At 38.8% G+C, this 24,671-nt stretch overlaps 2 protein-coding genes across 3 annotated transcripts in view; both read right to left on the reverse strand.

Annotated features, from left to right (window-relative positions):
- Positions 1-10,791, reverse strand: part of LOC117429310 (protein AATF) — a 32,249-nt gene extending 21,458 nt beyond the window's left edge. The window contains exons 1-6 of the mRNA XM_058997834.1: positions 10,618-10,791; positions 9,286-9,456; positions 7,900-8,277; positions 7,494-7,631; positions 710-824; positions 40-253 (exon numbers count right to left, since the gene is read on the reverse strand). Coding sequence (XP_058853817.1) covers positions 40-253; positions 710-824; positions 7,494-7,631; positions 7,900-8,277; positions 9,286-9,456; positions 10,618-10,702 — 1,101 coding nt within the window. The 5' untranslated portion in view covers positions 10,703-10,791. The remainder of the gene's footprint in view (positions 1-39; positions 254-709; positions 825-7,493; positions 7,632-7,899; positions 8,278-9,285; positions 9,457-10,617) is intronic.
- A 2,830-nt stretch (positions 10,792-13,621) lies between these two features.
- LOC131700538 (LIM/homeobox protein Lhx1) overlaps positions 13,622-24,671 on the reverse strand; it is a 12,235-nt gene continuing 1,185 nt past the window's right edge. For both annotated transcript variants that reach the window (XM_058998409.1, XM_058998408.1), the window contains exons 2-5: positions 22,392-22,618; positions 20,274-20,551; positions 17,006-17,171; positions 13,622-15,537 (exon numbers count right to left, since the gene is read on the reverse strand). In XM_058998409.1, the coding sequence (XP_058854392.1) occupies positions 15,167-15,537; positions 17,006-17,171; positions 20,274-20,551; positions 22,392-22,618 (1,042 nt within the window). In that variant the 3' untranslated portion in view covers positions 13,622-15,166. The remainder of the gene's footprint in view (positions 15,538-17,005; positions 17,172-20,273; positions 20,552-22,391; positions 22,619-24,671) is intronic.

Genomic DNA, 24,671 nt, shown 5'->3' on the forward strand with positions numbered 1-24,671 from the left:
TTTCTGAAATGAACCCTGTGGTTCAGGTCTGGTTCTTGCCTTGCCCATCTTGCCGGAGGAGAGCTTGGTCTTGTCGTGCCATTTCTGCAGCGTGCTGTTGCGGTACGTCCTGAAATCTGCAAAGCGCTTGGCCATGAACTCCGGGTACTCCTCCATATCCAGCTTCCGTTTGGGGGGGCCCTTCCGGGTCTCTCCCCCTCCCGTCTCCTCCTCCTCCTCTTCCTCCTCACTAGGGATCTCCTCGTCATCCTCGCTACAGCAACAGGACGAGAAGCAACACACTGAACACTGACCTACTTGCACAGGATCTGGCAGGCAGGACTGATGGGCACTCAAACCAGCACTGCCTAATACTGCTGCACCGAGAACCACAGACACAGCAGGTCTGGTTTTAACCAGTTCACATCACAAGCCTACCATTAGTTACTTCTCTTTAGGAAAGCCCTGCAAGTTATATTACTTACCTTGAATGAAGAATTGAAGAGGTAAAAAAAAACTAATGCAAATTGGACATGGAGGCATCTTGCAAGGTTTAAAAGCAATTCTTGCACTACCTTTTATATGAGCCTATCAGACAGTCTAACAGCAGTTGGTAGAGGTGGCAGGGTCCTCAGGATTGTCTCCACTCTGCATATTGAAAGCAGGAACGTGACATTTCATTAAAGGCTTGCTTTTGAATCTGGACACGCTTTAATTACTTCTTCCTTACCTGTCAGCCTTTGCTTTCTTGCCATCTATTAAATGCTTTGTGTCGGGGTGCTGATAGAGCAGCTCATCTTGAAGCTCTGCCAGGGACCTCTGCAGAGCCTTCAGGGCCTTGTAACCTGGGAGAGAGGGAGGAGGGGACAGACAGACAGAGAGAGAAGGGCAGGCTGTGAGATCACAGGAGTTCTGAGCCTCTGCTTAGATCTACAGAAGCTTTCGCTCCCAAGCAAAATGTGCTGCTCCTCTTTTTCTAAAAAAAAAAAAAAAAAAAAAAAAAAAAAGGGACTAAATAAATACAACAAAATGTATACATCTTGGTTATTTCCCAGACGTGCTTCTGTAGATCCAAGTTGATCTCAGTAGTTAAACATTATTTATTCCACCTCGACAATACAGGAGAAAAACCCTATGTAAATCCGATCCTGAAACTACCACTGTATGAATGTGTGTCTATGTATGAATTGAAGCCAGGTTAGGTTCCTCCAGAAACCTGCTCATGAAAAAAAAACACAGACTTGAGGAACTACAGCAGAGATTTCATTTAATTTGATGACCCTCTCATGAATATTAAACCATAACCGATTACTCCTAATAATAAGAGCACAGTTATTCTTGCGATTAAAACCATCCCCATCACCAGCACCGCCATGACCACCAGGGCTGGCAGCACACTCGGCCGACACTATCCTTAACTGAAGAGCAACTTCAACATGCTTCACAACAGAAGCACCAAAACACAGCAGCTACTGAAAAGGGCACACTGCATCTTTAAGGAATTCATTAAAATATAATGCTTCTGAACTGCCAACATAATCCGACAGATTAATGGCAGAGCATGAAATTTACAGTTTACGTTCACAAAAGTTACAACTCTGGGTGGAGGGGCGGGAGGGCTGCCGTGGATTATGTTGTGGGTCTTTTAATACACGAATAGTTTGATGTAGCGTGCCAATCTGATACCCGCATTTCTCAGCATATCCTACTTTTCACTTCTGAATAACTTTTACAGCTGTGCAGGCTGCAACTCTGGGCAATGCCCCAGCGATTGAACTGCTTTGTGATATAGACATACATTTATTTGATCTATGTATTTCACGACCCAGGATTCAGATAGCACTCCTCTTTGATGGTGCCTCCTCTTTTCAAGGCTGAAGCCATTTAAAGATCAAATGTTAAAAAGGAAGAACAGGTTTGGGCACCTACCTGCAAGAACCCCCTCATGTGTTGCAAGTGAAAAAGAAAACTGCCTTTATCCTGCACAAGCAAATCTAGACAGACTGTTCGACTACCATTGCTGGCTGCTTTATTAAAGGCTGTCTGGCAATACAGAATGAAGCACGATTCCTTATAGCAAAGGTCAACAACGTTCTTTTTTTTTTTTTTTTTTGTCTCCCCACCATTCGAGACCGAATGGTGATTTCTAAGCAGATACAGAGATCTAAATCAACAGATCTAAACAGCAGCCATGTAGACAATTAAAATGTGTGAGCCAAGGCTCTGAAAACTCTGAAGACCCAGGGATGGAAAGAAGACTCCTGTTGCATTGCAGTCTGATCCCGTCCTGGTTTTACTAGGAGTTTAATAAGACACACCGGAGCTTGTTACCTGTACACTGGGGCTAATCAAGCACATATTAAAACCTGGAATGGGTAAAACTGCTATGCAATAGGAGTTATTTCCATCCCAGCCACAAGCAGCCAGGAAAGCAGGAGAAAATGTCAGCTGTAAAAATAAATAAATAAATAAATAAATAAATAAATAAATAAATAAATAAAGAGCGCATCAGGTACAGCAACAATGATCGATAGGCTTTATATAAAAAATAGACATTTTTTAAAAAAATCCAGTAATATAAAAGCCAAACCCATCCGTTTCAATTAAAGAGTTTATGAATCATTCATTAGATGGTTAACTGCACCTGCAGCAGTTAGATATTTAAAGCCACGCTGCTCATGGTCCTGCTACAGAGAGATGTTGAATGTATTGGGGAACTAAAAAGAGTAAAACCACCAGGTCCCCTTCTCTTATTTACCTGCAGTGCCTAGGTCTTTGTTTGACTGTTTATTTTAATACCGGTAAGCCTTTATGCGGGTACAACACTGCAGAGCAAACCTCTCCTGCATGCTGCTCTGCAAACTTGGGAGCTGTCCACAGCTGGGTGCAGTCCTGCTCATTGGGGTTAGAACTGGAAAAACATTTCTCTCTGTGCAGCAAAGAAAGCAGGGGAGGGGAAATAAGCATGTTCCAACATTGAGGAAAGGGCAGCTCTACAGCTAGGGCCAAAACGTTTGCATTTTAGGATTGAGACATAGACAGACATAGACATATCATTTGAACATAATTTAGATCTTTCATTTATCATCATGTCAAAGAAACCACAAAATGACATCGCAGAAAGTCTACCGGAAGCCATCATTTCGATAACGTCCATTGTTAAGTATACAGAAAACTACAAAGCGGTATGCAATTCAATATGCTAACGTAACATTATTCAGCAGGTTTCATTCGAGTTCATGAAGCAAAAAGAGTTCATTCTATAGGGTGATGCTGAACTACTGGCCATAGCTGCAGTGTTGAACTTCATTAGAGACTTTCAAAGAGATTGAATTCAAATCAGAGATGAGAAGCTGAAATGCACAACGAGAAGGAGAGCAGTACAAAGCGCTTGACCGACAGACACTACACCCATGCAATCCGTTAGTTTTTTTCAGGTTCCATGGGGATTCAAATTTTTTTTACAGTGACGGTTTGTCAAGTTGTTCCCATGTTTATTTTTTGGCGTCACTCAGAGGACATTTCTAAACCATCGCTCACACCGACACAACGCTCCAGTTTGGGTGACCTCTGAAACAATCCTCCTCATTCAAAAACACACAGAGCTGCTTCTAACACTCGTCATCCCCAACAATTAATCCCAAGAAACGGATCTGATTAAATCTATTCAAGCAAATCCTTTGCTTTGCTTTTGTTAGTTCACTTCTTGTCAACATCTATTAAAATATGCCTTTAATTCTCAGACTCCAATCTTTGAAGAAAAAAAAAAGAAAACACACACGTTACAGATCCTGCTGTCTTCAACTTTAATCAACTGTACGCCGGCATCTCTTCCATTTTTTTTTTCCTTCTTTTCATTTCATAATGTGCTGTTTGTAATTCAAAAGGCAGGCTCAACATCAATCATTCGCTGTGATTTCTTCTAGTGCAATAAATATGCAAATGAGAAAAAGCCAGTCACTGGTAATTTCAAACCCAGATCACTAGTGTGTGCTTTTTTTTTTGTATTTATATATAATAAAAAACATTTTAAAAAGGGGAGAGAGCAAGAGAGAGAGCGAGAGACAGGCAGACAGACAGAGAGAGAGAAACAGAGAAACAAATGTATTAATTGCCGGTAGCCAAAAGAATCTTATTACTTTGAGCATTGATTACAAAGCCGTGCGAGTGATTATTGTGCAACCTGTGGGCTATCCAATCATGGTAGGGCAGGGGGTGGGGGGGGGGGGGGGGGGGGGAGATATTAAACCAAGTGAGAAGAACAATAAACTCTGCAAGATTAAGGTTGTTTCAACACAGAAATTGTGCAGGGCTGGCACAGTTCAAAAGTGTAACCCCAAAGCCAAGAGTCACAGCTATCGTAGCCATCCTGCCAAACTACAACAGAGGGAGAGTACTCCAATAGCAGGGAATGTTCTGGCCAGGGTTCATGGATGTACGGCAGTTTTTGGAGAAGTTACATCTTGCTTTACAGACCAAATCTCTGATCTACTCTATAACAAGTATATATATTATATATATAGTATATATAATTTCAAATGACAAAAAAAATGCTTGGACCAGAGAAGAGGCTTCCAATCAAGGCTATATTAAGAGTGCATCTCGATTCACGGATACAGAATGAATTGTTTCACCCCTGTATAGGACCGAATTGAAGGAATCAGAACTCTGACGATGAAGTTTTATAAAACTGAACCCCCAAAAAGGCTGTCAAGGGATATGCGTGAAGTTTGAGATTAACAAAAGAAAAAAAAAAATTGCTACCGTATTGCCTCCCTCCCAGAAATTTCACCTCACATAAATTATAGCAGTAAACTTTCCCAGCAGCGAGCCCTAATTAATTCTTGTACTATACACAAAAGGAAATGCTGGGTGACAAATGGGTGCAAGCCTTGAAAGCTGCCAGGTCTGCAAAACATTTTCTACTTCAATTTATAAGCAATTTTGCAGTAAATCATCAACCAGAACTGGCTATTTGGAGGAGCGGGGACGGAGAGAACCACATTATTGCAAAAAGCGCAGTTAACCCTTTAGGGCGTGGAGTTCGTTCTGAAGCAAGCCGAGCATCAGGGGAAGGGTACAGCACAAGCACACTGGTTCATTTGATAGACAGACAGGAACAAAGCAAGCTTGCCGTTTCATTTCCTGTCACTGTAGTGCTTCTGGAAACTGAAGCATACTCCTCAGGATTGGGGGGTTCAAATAAATAACGACTTTTTATAAGGGTCTTGCATAAAGCTCTTGTGGCTCTTTACATTTAATCAGATGGGAGAAAACAAACTCAGGAATTCCTGTATTAAAATGAAGTCAAATCATAATGCTGCAGCACAGAGACCAATCATTTGCTGTGCGCATGGTTCAGACAAAAGCCTTTTAAAATGCTTGTCCTGCAAGACAAAGTACCAGCAGTAACATGTCTACAATTACAAAGCAGTTTAGAGAAGGAACAGATATAATTGATTTATAGCTGAAATGCCTTGTTCTCTAATCGGTCCCGATTTGTAAGGATATATATTATTATTATTTTCAATATCGAACAGTGCCATCCAGTGGTCAAGAGTTTAAATTCTAACAGCATTGACCTAAAAAAAATGTAATTGAATTGTCTGTAAAACCCTAGCTTGGTTTTATCATATTATACAATTTAAAACAGCCCATGACAAGCAGCACATTATTGCAGAATCTCAACCCTAAATTCACCATTGAAAGCGTGACAGATACTGCTGCCTCCGGCTCCCATGTCGTATATTAGCACCTCACATCCTTACAGAAAAAAATAACAAACCACAACAATGTTAAGCAATTTGTAGCATTTTAATATTTAGCATAATTCCCCCCCTAATTAATCCGGCGCTTTTGTTTCCAATTCATTGCTTGGATACTTCATCACTTCTCTCCCAGCCTCCACTGGGACGCAGCCACCGCAGTCCTTTGGTTTGAGACAATCAATCAGGAAGTATTTTGTTAAACATCAGGTTCCTGTCTCTCAAATAGGGAGGGTGATGAAGCACTGGAAGCAGCAACAGAACAATGAAACAGATCCAGTCACCCCAATGAAGAGGAAGCAGAGAGACGCAGCAGGTTAAAGAGAGGGGGGGGGGCGGGGAAGAGACCCTTTCCCTGCATCATCTCAGCCTGCCAGTGCAGCTCCCTGTGCACTGGAAAGCAGCGCAGATTTAAATGAAACATTAACGCTGTACTGCCCAAGCCTTTCAGTGTAAAAAGAAAAGCTGCTATTTTCATGTGACGAGACCCTGTTTCTAAAGATCTGTACTCGCAAGGTATTGAATATGTATAGTGGATGTTGCTCTTTGAGGTAGGACTGCAAACACAGTCTGCTCAGAGTGATACACCAGCAGTGTGGGTGTCACAGGCTTGAAGATTTTTATTTTTTATTTTTTTTAAAAGATTACCTACAGTAATGCCGTATTTCAGTAACACACCCCGTTGCTTCACCTGGCATCGCAGCTGCTCACAGGGATCTCCCCACTGCTAAATATCAATGCAACAGGAGCCCAAGAGCAAGAGAAAAATACACTTTATCACCGGCTGACAGATCGCTTTAGATCGTCACGGTGTGAAAAACACCCCAAGACAGCACCTTCTCTTCTTACATGATCTAAACCAACTTCAGCATTTAAAACTGGAACGGTCATGAATTCTACAGCTCCGCCCCGTCCTGTCTGCAGCACGTCCCGGCTACGAGATACTTTCAGATGCACAAACCCCTTTGCACAATTTATTTAATTACAATGTTTTTTGTTGTTGTTTCATGACCTTTGGAGACAGAACTCTCATTTTCAAAAGGGTCCAAACTTGACTGCAGGCAAAAGGCTGGTGAAAGCACTACATGAAACTGACAAATGGTACACAAGTGGTACCATAACAAGGAGGAACGAAATAATATAGGATATTCATCAATGCCGACAAGAAAGCACCCCTTTAAAAGAGGTGTACCAGGGATGGAAATATGACCCACATTGCATAGCATCCATTTCTGGTTTTACTGTAAGTTTAAGAAGACACACCAGAGTTTGTTACCTACACACTGGGGCTAATCAGGCTCATTTTAAAACCTGGGCTTTCATACTGCATGTGCGATTCAGAACCAGATGCAAATGTTAAAGATTTTTGGTCTCAATGCACACACAGAGAAGCCGCCTCCTTGAATTTGTGTTAACTGCATCACTGCGTAATCTATTCTTCATTCACTGGATGGAACAGCAGCACTGCTTGGATGCACTCACACAAGCCCGTTATAATTGTAATGGGTCCTTACCAGGAATATAAGGACCACCTGTTGATAATCCCTATTGAGATTCTTTACAAGGTGGTCCTGCCCAAGAATACAGGCAGGTTAATGGACTCAAACACAGCAAACCATCATTGACCAAACAGCACATGTAATCACTAAGACTACAGAGTAGAGCGTCCGTGCCATGCAACTACTGGAGCAGAGACTCAAACTGTGGATCTGCTCCACTTTGATGAAGAGAAGAGATCAGGACACTTACTGTTCTTCAGAGCGCCCGCCATCTCGGCTCCGCCCATCATCTTAAACGCAGGAAAGGTCTCAGGCTGTGGAAGCTGATTGGCTGTTAAGAGAGCCTTCTGCAATTTGATTCGCCCTTCCAACAACTGGTCCCATAAAGCTAGAGAGAGAGGCTAAATCAGTTAGCGGATGCACCAGATTCACAGGATTCTCATTTTAAGTGTTGTGTTTTATTATTGGTAGTTTGATTACTATTAACAGCAGCAACTAGTTCTCTGTTTAAGTTAATTATTTTTTGGTTAAAAATAACCACATAATCTACAACCAAAGAAAGAAAAAAAAAAGTAAAATATGCATTACTTTGTACAAGGTTCTGCTACTGAATCCACCACAACTAAGGGTGAAGTCTGTTTAGGAGAGGTACATACCAATTTGTTTTTTTACAGCTTTCCCTTTTTTGACCTCTTCGCCGACTTTCTCTTTAGAGAACGTCATCACAGCCCCATCCTCCTCCATTCCCTCTTCCTCAGACTCCTCTTCACTCTCTTCTTCTTCTTCTTCCTCATCATCGCTGTCTCCGATGTCATCCATCCCTTCAGTAAACTTCTCAAAGTCGGTCACTTTGGGGAGGTCGAGGCCATTGCTCTTCATCTTACGGACCAGTGCCTTCAGCTCTTGCTCGCCCGAGTCCGAGTCCTGCTGCCCCTCCTCAGACGATTCTTCCAGCTCCTCCTCAGGATCTTCATCGGCACCTGAATCCTCCTCCTCCTCCTCCTCCCCGGAGTCCCCTTCCTCGCCTGCAGAAACTTTAAAAGTAAAACAGAATTTGTATTAAAAGGTAGCTGGCAGCAATACGATCAGAAATCTAACCTGAAAGAAAACGTGAAAGTTATTGTTAGTTTTTAAATAAAATGTACCCCTTGAGACTGCAGCCTCTTTTACAAGTGCTGTCTTATCAAAATGACCAAAATACATGAAGCACCAGAAGTGAAACAACTGAACCATCATTCAGAATGAACTGTGAGCCCTCTTTAAACACTCAATACAATGGGTTTAACCTTGGTCATTAGTGTCATTGTTACGTGGCTTTAGACCCTACCATCATCTCTCTGAAGCAGGGCTATGCATTGCAATAATGGATATGGCTGAACCCAGTACATGGTGCATGAATTCACAACATATACAACAACGTGCTAAACTGTTGTGGCACTTTGCTGATTAACGTAATTGAATCTGCAAGATGGGGATCCTGTGCACACAGTGCATTCAATACACATCAACATGACGAGAATGACATTTTAGGAAACTGATTAGCGTACGCAGCAACCACGCTCACTTAGCAATGTAAATGAATTGGCTAATGGCTTTAAATTGATTAGCAATGTCTCAAGTTTGAGTTGCAAATCTCTGCCCTAATCCAGGTATTTCTCTTGTTGAATAAGCAGGGATTTAATTAACAGAGCGGTTACACTGATCTCCAACGCCTGTGCAGAGTTTAACGTCGTCTCCAAACAGTTCTCTCTCACAATGGGGTCGCTTCACAGTGTAATGTATGCATGTCCGTAACAGTGTTGACTATAAACCTAGTTTGAATGTTTAGGAAATTAAACGGAATCTAACATTCCTAAAATAAGAACCTTCACTTATTTTTATTAAAACAAAAAAGAAATCCACACATTGCTAGACATCAGTGCTGCACAAGAAAGCAAGTTGAGCTAAATGAACAGTGTTAAGAGTCTGCCCTTATAAATCCCTGCTCCCAACACGAAGCCCTGGAAGATGAAAGGCCTGCCCACAGGATGCTGCTCATGTACCTGATTCCTCAGACTCCTCCTGCAGTGCTTTCCGGGAGGTGGCCCTTCCCACGTATCTCTTGTCTGTATCTGACAGAAAGGTTGAGGCATGTTTGCGCAGCCTGCTAACTGCAAGAGGTTCTTCTTCAGGTTCCCCTTCGTCAAAGGTTTCTATTACTCTGGCTCTAGTAGCTAGAAGTAAGGAAGGAGGGAATAAAAAACAGTTATAGAATTTTTTGGCAATATCCATAGGTTAGTTTGGCAGAGTAAATTTAACATTAACGCTGCCAGTGATTTGTTACCTAATGAAACCCGTCCAGACAAAAGTATGAACCTATTCAATGGAAAGCATTAGGCAGTAAATAATGTATGGATACAAATTGATTTCTATAGCTCCCCCCCCCCTCCCCCAGACACATTTAACGGAGTCCATGATGCGTTTTATATTACTCAATAAACTTAAATATTCAGGGCTGTGCAGAACACATTTCTTATGTACAAATGTGTGCATTTTATCAACTGTTACATCAATAAATCACCGCAAGCAATTTTGCAATGACGCTGTTTGATACGTTCAGCTAGCCTCCCTCAGCTACAACTGTACAGATGCAAGCTTCCAACATAATTTCACTGCAGGTCAAAATACAGGGCTGTCTATTAAATTGATTTAATGCACAGTCGAGAACTGACGCCAAACTGGATGTGCCATTTTTAGGGTCTGAACGTGTCCGTTTGTTTATTTATTGTTTTTACAGTAATATGCTCCCAAACCCTTCTGACTATTTTACTCCTTATACTAAAGGAGTCAGAAACCAACTCGAGGGGCTTGCAGCCTTAATAAAGAAACAACAACTAAATAGAAAGTGCCCCGAATGCATGGCAGTTTCGCCCATTCCAGGTTTTACTACAAGCTCGATTAGCACTGTATGAGCAACAAGCAGAGGCGAGTCTTATTGAAGTCAGCAACACAGCGCAAGGTAGTTTTTAAAACACGTGGGGTATGTATATATTGCAATGGCAGCGTACAGAGGGTATGCATAAGGATTTCTCTTTACGAGGAAGTACGTTTGCTGTATACTATATCCATATAGCTACTCTAGCATAGCGATATTGATAAAGACTGTATGATTTTATTTAGGTAACGTGTAGCACAAAATGCAATCACCAATATACCGCAAGCTCGAGTTGAAAATGCACGGTACGGTATCTCTTGTTTGTAGATACTGCTATTGCAAACTGCAGCAGCAGCCAGAGAGCGTGGCTCGTGTGTGAGTTAACACACCGCACCCATGCTTATATGAATAAGCGAACCAATAACCCTGTCGAACCACCCGGTTAAGGAACACTCCTTACCTTCCTCCTGGTCGTCCTCGGGATCCTCGAACTTGGGCAAAGGGTTCAATAGCTCTTCCAGCTGCTGAGATATGGAGGCCGCCATCTTTATACAGTCTGTAAGAGAAGGGACAGGTAAACAGAGTAGGGCGCTTTAGAAATACGTCATCTAGAGGCGTCGCTTACTGCCCGTGAGTTCTGATAAGCTCCAAGCTCTTAAACTAACGGGTTTTAATTACAATATAAACATCACATTTCCGGGTGCAGTATATATATATAGCAGTGGTGTGGAGTAGTGGTTAGGGCTCTGGACTCTTGACCGGAGGGTTGTGGGTTCAATCCCAGGTGGGAGACACTGCTGCTGTACCCTTGAGCAAGGTACTTTACCTAGATTGCTCCAGTAAAAACCCAACTGTATAAATGGGTAATTGTATGTAAAAAAAAAAAAAAAAATATGTGATATCTGTATAATGTGATATCTTGTAACAATTGTAAGTCGCCCTGGATAAGGGCGTCTGCTAAGAAATTAATAATAATAATTTGGATTTTATAATTGTTCACCATGATTTATACATTATATATTACACAGAGTAAAAGTAAAATTTAAGACGTTGTTTAAAATAAAACCTCTATAATAGAGTTCTGAATGCATTTCAAATATGCAGGCTAATAAGGTAGCCTAATATATATATATATATATATATATATATATATATATATATATATATATATATATATATATATATATTGCAAGTATAGTAATAAGGTGATTAAGTTATTTTTAAACGTGACTTTTAAAAAGACTTGCCGTTTACTAAAAATACTGTATGAGTAATAATTATGAAGAAACATGCCGCGCCTTCTCTCGGCTTGAAATAGCTTCCTTCATTCCAACGATTCCAGAACCACGAGAGGTTGCTTTTTCTAGGATGATTACACAACGGGAATTAATTAAAACTGGATTTATAAGTCTGAATTATTTGTATTTCAATACAGTATTCAATTGTTTTTATTTTTAAACACATGACAAACTGGCAAAAATCCACTTGCAATTAACTGATAATTCGTGGAACAGTCAAACCACGTCACACTCAATTTTGAATGATTATATATATGTGTGTGTGTGTGTGTGTGTGTTTTGTACTCTTCATCTTCAGTTGCTGAGGGTCCTGTTGGGTCCGTACAATTTCCATATAGTGCTTCATTCTTTATTTGAACTGTTTATTGAAGTTTTTCTTCTGGTTTTTAATACTAGAAATGATAGATCAGATTAAAATATTTAGCCTTTAAAACATTCGCTCTTCTGTTTCCTAAAATAAAAACTTCTCTGAATAGCTCCATTGCGTTGTACTTGAGAGTGTCTTCTTTAAGCAGTAAGTGTAGCTTTTCTTTCAAAGCTTTAAACCCAGATTTATTTATTTTTTTAATGATCATTATTGTTTTATTTGGTTGTGATTTCAGTGTATTTTCCATTAGACTCTGGAATGAGTTATTTAAAATCCTTAAAGGTCTACAAGTTCAGTGATGTTTAACACATGCACAGGTCAGTTCAAACCAATATTCAATAATCAATCCATTTGAATTTGAATTTAAATGTAAGCACTGTGTATTGGATTTGCTGTGCTGTTGCCCCCTGCTTGAGAGATGTGAACTCTGGCTTCTCTTCCCTGGTGCTGATGTTTCATTCATAGAAGATTAATGGGGGTGGGGGGGGGGGGGGGGGCTTGCTGTTAATCAGCTTAGATCGGGACTCACGAAGTAAGAACGCTTTTATTCATATAAAGAAGTATATTCGACTCGGTGTTGAAGCAAAAAAAACGCAGCAATATTATAAACTAGCAAAAAACAAATGTCCCTAGGATTATATTTGAATTATAATGCAGCTACCTTTCACTAATCTTAGAACGTGCCAAATTAAAAAAAGAAACAAAAAAAACTGTGATAAAGATAACGGAGTTTTTATACAGCATTAGCATTAAATAATTGCGCAGTTGTATAAGATCAAGATTGCAGTGCCTTCCTTAAAATTGAATCCTGGGTTAATAGCAAATTGCAGAGTTATAATATTTTAATTGGTATATTCATTCCAGTAAAAAAAAACAAAAAAACGGGGGCAAACTTCGCTCTGAAATATCGGGTCAATTTTTTCTTAACATTTGTATGAGACATCAAACATTAAAGATCCCAAAGCACCATCTAAAGATTAGCAAGGCCTTTCTATTAAATAATACCAAAGCATTAATAAAAAAAAATGTTTTACAAATTACAGCCATACGTAAAATCTCATTGCAAAGGCATGCATTTAGGTTCAATGCGTAAAATCTCATTGCAAAGGCATGCATTTAGGTTGAAGAACTCCCTCGCCGATCAAAGCTTTTACATGAACTGAGAGAGTCGCTACCCGTGCTTCTTCAAAAGCCAGCGCCGTATTCACAGGGCAATGGGACTTGCTGCTTGCATCGGCTTTCTTGCAGGTTCACAGTACTGTGGACATACACATATAAACAGGTCTGTGTTAGGCTCCCCTTCTGCATGCCGGCACGCCGGGGAGGTGCAGTACGCATGAGGCAGTGTGGTTTCTCTTTGAGATTGCAGACCAAACCACTGCCACCAGCTCACCCGCGTACTCTATTAGGACACCATAGGATGGATCGGTGCATTCAAGCCCGTAAGAGCTGATCGGTAGAGGCATGAAGCTGGTATTTAATAGATTAAAACGATCCATTATATTTAACCATTGTTTTTCAAAGATGTTTATTGTGGACTGAAACCACACCACAACGTTACAAGACCAGCGGGGCAAATCAGTACACGGACTTCATTCCCAGTCCCTTTAATTTACCTTCTGACCGCGTCGCTTCACACAAGTTTTGTAACATTGCCATTATGCACCAGAAGGTCATTGGGTGACTTTTTTTTTTTTTTCTAGAATAATTGTCCCACCTAGTGGTCAAGTGAAAAATAACACCTGCTGGCTGCCCACTTCCTGTACCCACGTGAAAGAACAAGGCTGTAACCGGCGCGCTTTGTATTTTCTCATTTTATTAAAAACTCACAAATTTTATTCAACATGTTGTATTTATACAGTGAATGGTCTAATATGCACTGGAGGTCACATAAGCGTTTTTTTAGGTTTATTAGAACAATAAAAGACATATCATGAGGAGTTTGAAATATAAAGAAAGAATAGCAGCCGCTGACTGCATATTTGACCATACATTTAAATAGTTTGGATTTTCCTTTTAAAGACACAAAAATAAAACCTGTCGGTCTAAGTAAGTTATATTAACAATTTTGTTTATGAATGTTTATTTAGCAGACTAAAAAAATTCTGAAGTTTTTTTGTTTGTTTTGTTTTTCACACACATACAATTAGTTTCAACCCTTTCTGCAGTGCAGGCTGCAAAAACACTTTTACAGTATTTGTGCTATAGTTTTATAGTTTTATAGTTTTATAGTTTTATTTGGCAACTGTCTACTTGTTTGTTGAGTTTTTTTGTCTTTTTTTTTAAACTTTTGTAAACAACATCTTGTACAAACTAGCACAGTGAACCACAAGCCAGCAAACTTTGCTTTCCATACATTATAAATAAAATCAATACAAAACAGTTTGGTTGGTTGCTTTAAACATTATTATTATTATTTTTTGTTCTGTTCTGGATCAAGAGGTTCTAAAACATGGTTTATCCTGAAACTCCTGAATGAAATATATATTACGTAAACAGTTGACTGTTCTCAGCTCCTTGCAGACCCTTGTTCAACATTTCTTTCTCTTTGTTTTTAGAAGGTAGACTTCATATATTAACATCTGGAGTTCTCTTCCATTCATTTTACAATCCTTATATATATATATATATATATATATATATATATATATATATATATATATATATATATATATATATATATATATATATATATATAGGCTATTTATATAACTTTTTTGTTTTTGTTTTTTAAGTTTACCTTTTGAAGGCAAACTAGTCACTGGGAGTCTTCATAAATACTGTGTCTGTTTTACAAAAGCACACCCACCCCCACCTCCCCATCCCCGGGCTTTTAGAAATACATCTACTGTCGAAAATGTGTCCAGAGTTTTCATATGGCAGAGCCTAGAGAAGGCAAAGAGGTTTGAGAATTCTTCAAATAAATACGAGGAACACGTTAAATGACATAAATAAATGATCTTGTTGCTTCTAGCTCGCTTGTAAGCACTTATCCAAGCCAAGAGACATCCATTCTTCCTGCGCTTCTGTAAAGCTGTCTACAGTCTTTGACATAACCTGTTCTGTCCCCCACCCCCCCCAAAAAAACCAAGGGCCTCTCTTGAGTGTGGCACTTCTTTCACCTGTGGTGTGCGCGGAACAGACTGAAACATGACAATCTGAGCCCACCACACCACACACTGCCTTGAACCCGGCCCCGATCCGTCAGTCCACACAACACAGGGCAGGAACATCGTTACGTATGAAGTTCAGTTTCATCGTACTGTACATCAGGACAATACCAAGGTAAATGTGTACAAGTCATCCGGCACCACTGAGCACTGCCAGTCGGGGGCGCTGTGTGGCTACCACACTGCGGCTTCGTTCATTTCTGCCTGCGCGTGTGACAGGCCGTAGCCTCCATTCATAGAGAGTGAGGTAAAAGGAGGGCTGGGGCCGAACACCTCCGAGGAGATGCTGTGTAGCGGGCCGGGAATGCCGGGCTCTGGGCTGGGGGAGTCCCCAGGGTGGTGGGAAAGGATGTCGGAGAAGCGCTGGGAGTCGCTCGAGGGGTGGTGGCCAGGTAACGGGTGGTCCATCCCACCCAGGGGGGTGCCTGTAGGTCCGGACGAAGGTACGAAAGCAAGGTCCACTGGGGTTTGAGCCTGGGATGAAGGCGGTCCTTGAGGAAAGAAATCATAGTTGCTTCCAGGGCCGTAGTATTCAGTTTGATAATCTGAAGATGGAAAGGGAGACAGAGATAATTAACAGGCTGTGTGATAATGCAATGGGCTCGAACCATAATGAGTGCAAATAATTCAGGTGGTGGATCAGATATTATGTTCAGTTTCATTTTTCAAATTGATAACCAATATATATTTTTACAACACTCTAGTCTTACAGCTTTGCTGACTGTAAGGACTATTTTATGGCATGTTTTTTCTAGACCTAATCATATCAGCTGGGATGTTATGGCTATGGCATGAATAACCAATTCATTTGTTACATAGGGCACACAGAGTTATTTCACTGTGCGTGCACTTTAACAATGAGAAGGGTGTCGTGTTGCACCCTTGCCTAAGAAATGCCTGGTTATCGGGTACACTGATCTACAGGGTGAAATAGTCCTGTTAAATATTAATGCTAATGGTTTGGCCGCTGATCACGGCTTCAGATTTTCCCAGACAGTTAGTAAAGCCAGAGGAATTTGCAAATGAAGTATTTACTGTTCTCCAGCATCCTTCTTTCTTTTCTTTTCTTTTTTTAATTATTGTGGTATAAGACAAATGCTTAAAATATTTAATAAAATTGCAGTATATGTGCATGTTTCACTATTTGCCCCATAAAGACGCTTAGTTTATTTGTAGGAGCAGATGTTTTTTTGTGTGCATAAATATATTTATTTACATTGATTTATTTCTATCTATCTATCTATCTATCTATCTATCTATCTATCTATCTATCTATCTATCTATCTATCTATCTATCTATCTATCTATCTATCTACATTGGTATATTTAATTATTCCACCATGTGTTTCACATAAATACAGTGTTGTTAAAAATAATCCTGATCTGTACTGTGTTAGAGTCTAAACTAAAAAGGCACGCACATCAATAAAGAAACAGGAATCAAAGGCCATACACTCAGCAGTGTAATTGTGTTTAATGACAGCGGGCTCAATAAGAATTTGCTTTCAGATCAGTTGTGTTTGGTTACATTGTGAGCCAATGCTTGTCAGGTCCTGGCAGGGCATTTTAAAGGTGCATTGAAAAGGAAAATAATGCAGCCCAGCTCAGACACAAAGCGTGTGTGTGTGTGTGTGTGTGTGTGTGTGTGTGTGTGTGTGTGTGTGTGTGTGTGTGTGTGTGTGTGTGTCTGTGTGAGTGTGTGATTTTTTTTATTGGATAATAGTAATAATGAAACGAATGTGACAGTATTGACTCTGAATTCGACATGCATGTATTCATTTTATTTAAATGGGCAATGTAATGAATCGATGGGGGCGGGTGTATCATTATTTATTTTAAATATTTCACTTTCAAAGATATCACACTTTGGAATGGTTCCAGTATCTTTTTCAAAGGGTAACACATGTAAAAACAACGCTTGACATACAGGCGTTACATGGCTTATCGTTTCTGATCAACACAGATGTCATGTAAAGGAATCTCCCCACCCCCCGTCCCGAGTACTCTACTGACCTCCGTAGTAGGTGAAGGGACCGTTCGGGATTAACTCCCCGGGCTCGAGTCTGTCCACCAGGGTTCTCATCCGCCGAGGGCTGCGGAAGAACGCGTGCCTGCGGGCACCGAGCGCGCTCAGCTGCTTCATTCGTCGCTCTTTGGAACGCCGGTTTTGGAACCACACCTGCAAAAAATAAAATGCAATTTAGGTGAGCACAGCCTTATCATGCACTGGCGCAATTTTATTTCAAAGCATTTCTGCATTAAATATATGATGCCCTCTCAACCCCTTTACTGCAGCCGCCCAAATAGAATTATTAAAGCAGAGGCCGACTTTAATTCAAATACATGTTGCATTAACCAAGAGTGGAAATTCTCCAAAAACGAATGCATTTCAATGAACACTTGATTAAACTCACAAAACAAGTGTTATATTGTGACGCATCGTTTCAGTCTGTGATCGCTTTGATAAATATGACTGGTAATAGTCCTGTGTCTTTTGTCTGCCGCGCTACACAAGAAAACATGTTATAGAAACACACACAGGCATATAGGGAGGGATAGGAATACACATGAAACCAATAAGGTAACATAATGAGAATAACAAATATAGAAGGGACCATATCAATGAAAAAAAACAGTAACCCCGGACCGAGAGGAGAGCCGGTATACCGGTTAAACTTAATAGAATCAATATGGCGAAATGCCTTAGGACTACATTTAATCAACAAACAGAACGAGAAGCAATGTCTTTTAACAGAATAAAACTATTGAAATAATACAAATAAATAAGAGTCGTATAAAAGTCAAATGAATAAAATGGGTCTGTGTTTATTATTTAATATTAAGGTTTTTTTACGTGCCTCATATTTCCTTTCAAATAAATATCGCAGGCAGCATCTTGGGATAGGTCTACGCGCGGTGACATGCACGATATAATGCATGCTACTTATACATCGTATAATATAATGCAGCAACTCATATTATTATATACATGAATACATAACAATTCCCTTAAAGACAGAAAATATGCATTTCATAAAAGTGTAAGCCTACAGTATTTTATCAAATTGTATTACATTTAAAAATGCATTAATATAAGGACGTTTTAAAATATTATTATTATTATTATTATTATTATTATTATTATTATTATTATTATTATTATTATTATTATGATGATGATGATGATGACGATTGTAAACAGTTCCACTAATTTAATGAATAGCGTGCTTATGATAATACTTGGCTTAGGAAGTCGAAGTTTTCTTAAAGTTCGAATTCCATTTCCAGAGGCGTGCACTGCGAGCTCGCGCTCTCTCCAGGGCAGGTCAGCGGTGATTGAATGAATTCCTATTGCCGTGGCAAGATTACGCCTAATTATCGTCACTCCGAGACTCGCACATCTAACCTCTCTTTAATGATCTTTTAACCCTCCATTTACCTCGGCTGTGGGGGCTGCAGCAGGGATTTCAAATCTCCAATTAATACTTAATAGGAGGGCTGTTACTGATCTAGTAAGCGTCTCTATAAGGTTATTATTGTGTAATATAAATACGCTCTCTTGAATTCCTTTTGCCTAATTGCGATTTTCTCCGACACAGTTAAATGTCTAGCCTCGACACTCCATTAATCTCCAAGCAACCTTCTTTTTCACAAGGCTTCTGTTTGCATTTCCTATTAATATGTTACCTTATCCCAGATTCCCCGTGTCCATTGACGCTAACTGTCTGAGCATTGCAACGCTTGACCCGTGTCACGCACCCGGGCTCGTTCGGGGATCTTTTTGCTTTAAACGCGTCATTCCCCAGTGTTCTGTCCACGCGCACTGTCCCGGCGCATTCTTTTCTCTGAGTTTTTGGAGATGCATTAGAATTAGATAGGTCGCATTTCTTGACAGGATTACTTTCCTGTTCTGTGCAATATTCATTTTATTTTTCATTTATGTTTGATTTGTATTTAATTTGTATTTTCTTACAGATTATTTGTATTTCATTTTACATTTTTGGTGCAAAATAACTATTTAATGCATCTAATGTATCTATTTAAAACTACAGTACAACAACAACAATAATAATAATAATAATAATAATAATAATAATAATAATAATAATAATAATAATAATAATAATAATAATAATAATAATAATAAATACAAGTCTGAGCACTGGGCAGACACAGCCGAATCAGAAATCCCTGAAAACATTTTTTTTTTTAACACCTAAATGATGTACAGCGTGCTTCTCTAAATCTGGTCACATTTTGATAGTTCCAAACCCCCAACAACCTGACGATTTCAATCTATATATCTCTATCTAAAATCTCCATCCAACAGGTAGGTAAGATTTACAATCTGAAACTCGAGCGAAAACAACAACAGCACGGCCCTTCTCGACCAAGCGGCACCGCGTTAGCAGAAGCCCACAGCGCGCATTTCTCATTTCTCATACCGGGCCGCGTTCATGATTGATAGGAGATGCAAGTGAAGCGGTTATTTGCTTGGATTTTTTTGTAGCAAACTGTTCACATGCAATTGACATCCCCTTTCATGAGGGAGGGTTTGCATTGCTTTCTTTTCTCCAGATGTGTTCCCTCTTGAGCCACGTCGCAGTTCACGTGCTCAGCATCTCTCACTGTCCCGTGGGTCTGTCTCTCTCACAGCCCTACACACAGCAGCGCGCCGTTAGAAATAATCCGCGGGCCGACACCTGTTATGTCTGCCACCTTCATTATAGCAACGGCTTCACAGGCTTTCGTCACATTATTTATAAAGATAGTTGTTGCTCAAACGTTTCAGTATTGTTTAACATACCGTTATTTCAATTTAAATCTAGTGTGCTCGCGCTTCGTATATTTACTCATATTTGTGCGTGTACGGGCACAGTTATATTTTTGCAAAGGTGTAACTTGCACCCTTTTTGGGAAAAGCATTTTAATTTATTTGTTACAAAACTTATGTTACACATACTGTGCATAGTAAGTGCATGTGTGAAATACCCAAATGAAACCCGAGTGGCTACTTGCGATTATTATTATTATTATTATTATTATTATTATTATTATTATTATTATTATTATTATTATTATTATTATTATTTGTGCTGTGTATAGGCCTATTCGTTTATCTTAACCCCGTTTTATTTTTCTTTCACAAATAATTGTACAATTCCTCCGTGTGGAAAGCGGCTGGAATCTGTCTGCATGCAGGCACGGTACCCGTTTCTTCGTTTTTCAAAGCCGTACTGTCACTGTGAAATATGACACTGAAAGTGCCCCCCGGCTTTACCTGAATGACCCTCATGTTGAGCCCCGTCTCCTGCGCCAGCTGCTCCCTGATGTGTCTCGTCGGCTTGGGGGTGGCCGCGAACGCCGCTTTCAGCGTCTCCAGTTGTTTGGCTTTGATGGTGGTGCGCGGGCCGCGTCGCTTCCCTCCCAGGTTCTGGTCGTCGTTCTCGTTATTACCGCCTTCTTTGTCAGAAAGCGTCGCGCCTTCCGAGTCTTTAATGTCGTCTTGTAACTGGTCTTGAGAATCCGGAGATAAACTGGGGTCGCTACAGGCTGTTACTGGAAGTAAAACAAAACATTTAAAAAAATTAGTAATGGTTTCTAATACTTTTTTTTGGTTTGTCTTGTTTTGTTTATAGTTTTATAATTCAAATGCCCCACGGAAACGCTATGGTCACAGATAAACACCAGTTGGCTTATTGCACAAATATATTGTGATAATACTGTACTACTGTACAGGCGTTTATATTAAATGGGCGCGTTAATGCTTGCTTTGCATGTTGCACATTCACTACTTTGTACTTCCTCAAGTAATTTATTAATCAAATAATTAAACGCATAGCTTCTACTGAATTACACTACAGCATTTCATTAGGTTCTTCGTGCAAGTTACACAAATGCATACATCAAGCGTACACGGGTAGAATACAGTGACTAATAATAATAATAATAATAATAATAATAATAACAGAAACGTGTTTTATTTTCCTAATAAATGGAAATGAGAGCCATCACCAATAATGACCCGTCCCTCCATTCTATTACAATATCTGGTTTCAGCCCATTGAAAATATATTGATCAAACACACAAGAGAAGCGATTTAACCAAGGCTGAAATACGGTGTTATATAATAATAATAATAATAATAATAATAATAATAATAATAATAATAAACCTTTCCACCAATACCACGATGATGTAGCAGGAAGGGGAACAGTTAGCTTTTAATTGCCGCTGGTTATATTTACCAAACTTAATAACATATTAAAGATCGTGGGGAAAGAAAGAAAAACGAGACTGCTCTTATTATTACAATGATCATGAACGACTTTCCAATGTGAACATGCACTATGAGTATTAGTAGTGTAGTAGTAGCAGTAGTAATAGTAGTAGTAGTAGTAGTAGTAGTAGTAGTTTTAGTATTATTATAAGTATTAGTATTGATAATAATAAACAGCGCCATGTTTACACGCCAGTCTGTATGGTCAAGTCTTACCTGAGAGGAGTTTTAGTATTATTATAAGTATTAATATTGATAATAATAAACAGCGTCATGTTTACACGCCAGTCTGTATGGTAAAGTCTTACCTGAGAGGAGTTTTAGTATTATTATAAGTAAGTAAGTATTATTATAAGTCTTACCTGAGAGGAGTTTTAGTATTATTATAAGTAAGTAAGTATTATTATAAGTCTTACCTGAGAGGAGTTTTAGTATTATTATAAGTAAGTAAGTATTATTATAAGTCTTACCTGAGAGGAGTTTTAGTATTATTATAAGTAAGTAAGTATTATTATAAGTCTTACCTGAGAGGAGTTTTAGTATTATTATAAGTAAGTAAGTATTATTATAAGTCTTACCTGAGAGGAGTTTTAGTATTATTATAAGTAAGTAAGTATTATTATAAGTCTTACCTGAGAGGAGTTTTAGTATTATTATAAGTAAGTAAGTATTATTATAAGTCTTACCTGAGAGGAGTTTTAGTATTATTATAAGTAAGTAAGTATTATTATAAGTCTTACCTGAGAGGAGTTTTAGTATTATTATAAGTAAGTAAGTATTATTATAAGTCTTACCTGAGAGGAGTTTTAGTATTATTATAAGTAAGTAAGTATTATTATAAGTCTTACCTGAGAGGAGTTTTAGTATTATTATAAGTAAGTAAGTATTATTATAAGTCTTACCTGAGAGGAGTTTTAGTATTATTATAAGTAAGTAAGTATTATTATAAGTCTTACCTGAGAGGAGTTTTAGTATTATTATAAGTAAGTAAGTATTATTATAAGTCTTACCTGAGAGGAGTTTTAGTATTATTATAAGTAAGTAAGTATTATTATAAGTCTTACCTGAGAGGAGTTTTAGTATTATTATAAGTAAGTAAGTATTATTATAAGTCTTACCTGAGAGGAGGTTGCTGTCTTTGCCGCTGCTGCTGCTGTTCTGGAAATCTTCTTTGCAAACGAATTTGTTTTCGTCGATGATGTAGAGTTCCTCTCCGGTGGAGAGCTGTTTGTTGCACATCATGCAAGTGAAGCAGTTCAAGTGAAACACCTTGCTCCTGGCTCTCCGCACCAGGTCACTCGGGGAGATGCCCTGAGAGCAGCCCGCACACTTGGTACCAAAGCGCCTGCAAGAGCGAGTGAAAACAGAACCGGAGTTTACCGCACAGCAAGACCAGGAACGCACTCTGCGTGTGTATGAGGAACACAAACAGCGTCGTGGTGACATATATACCATACACATAAATACAGGCCGGCACAGTGCATTCCTGCTTTCTGTTTATATTTACTATATAATGTGTGTGTGTGTTTGTATGTTATACACCCCTGTCAAAATCATCATCCCATTTCCATTGTGGTCTGCAACTCATGCATTTCTATATAACCGAGGGAAAGAGTTTGCAAGGGTCGATTGAGTGTTCAATGAAACTTAAACATGTTTTCAATGATGAACCGGCCCCACTTTAATCTAAATAATAATAATAATAATAATAATAATAATAATATCTTTTTTGCTACTGTTTTGTGGTGCTGTATTTTATAATGACAATGATATAGCATTCAACACCCTGTGGTTTTGTTGGTTTTAGTTTTCTTGTGTAAACTGTAAGTGCGAGTCGATCTCACACACAAACATTCCCGCACACACTAACCTTATATTTCAATTTACTGGTGATTCAGAATGTATTTGTCTATATTTTGTTATATACACGTATGAGAAACATTATTATTTGAATATTAACTTATTTTTATAGCCTCTATATATATATATATATATATATATATATATATATATATATATATATATATATATATACACACACACACACATACACACACACACACACACGCTATAGCCACTATCAGATAGATACTCGACCTTGCTTTCTTTTCTTTTTTAATTACATGTGTATATAAGGAGCTGTTATGTGCCATGTATACGCACACCACACATGTGTTTATGTTCCTGTACAGGACAGCTGTGTGATTTAGTTTGGTGATTGAGGTTTGGTTTGGTAGTCTTCCATTCTATTCCACATTAATGACAGCAACGCTTTTCACTGTGCTTATTTTTTTTTAAAAAGCCTTTTGTGTAGTTAAGAGCAGAGCCCGTCCCTTACTCAACAGTGCGCGCATGTAAACCGTGTGGATTGAGCGCGTGTACTAATTAATGTGGATTGCGGGTCTGTGATTGTTTTGTCTCCGGGTTTCCTCTTCAAACGAGTTGATTATTTAAATCCACTTTTCACATATTTACTAGAACCGCAGCGATGGCCCGGCGGCGCAGACAGACCTAACACTGGGACGGCTCACACTTCCTCCAGGAACCGCTCTATTTATTGATCTTTGCAGTTTCTCTGCTTTCTGCGCAGCTTTCCAAAAGGAACGTGCCATTTCCTTTAGAACCTTACCTGCGACGGAATACACAAAGTTCATCATGTGCGAAGCATAACGCCACAAAGAACAGGGGTTCGTTTGCTTATTACTTCATCATGGGCCCTGATATTCATTGCACCCCCAGCCCAGCTGCAATACACCTTTTTAATCGCGGATAAATTATCTGTATCTTCTCATTTCCGAAAGTAGCCTGCATCTAACATGTACATATTTATATAGACTTTGAACTAATAATTTGTCCACATAAAAACATATGTTATTGGTTCGTTTAGTACATTTGACGATATTAATTTTGTCTGATAATAAAGATTGTGTATATGTTTTGCAATGCCGTGCGCTGTAAACCACATCATAATTTTATGAATTACAAAAATGTCATGAAAAATATTTTTGTAATTCAGCTCAATTAAATTGTTAAAAATGTTTTTAAACAATATGATATATATATATAATATATATATATATATATATATATATATATATATATATATATATATATATATATATATATATATATATATAATGTAACCCCCAGCTGTTATAATTTAAAGATATTTTCGTTTAATAAACTACAGTAATGCACGTAGGGCCTCATATTTAGATAGAGCTTGAATTATTTTAATGTCTTATATTCTCTTGCGATTGATCTGTACTATTTAGAACAAGCAATAAAAAGTGCATGACATTATTAGATTCCATTTCTAAGTAGATATTTTGGTTTAGCAGTGTTGGTAAACATACCTGCACCGGACCATACAATAGCCGGTGAAAATCAGTTTGTAC

Source organism: Acipenser ruthenus, chromosome 24 (assembly GCF_902713425.1).
Source record: "Acipenser ruthenus chromosome 24, fAciRut3.2 maternal haplotype, whole genome shotgun sequence".
Classification (NCBI taxonomy): domain Eukaryota; kingdom Metazoa; phylum Chordata; class Actinopteri; order Acipenseriformes; family Acipenseridae; genus Acipenser; species Acipenser ruthenus.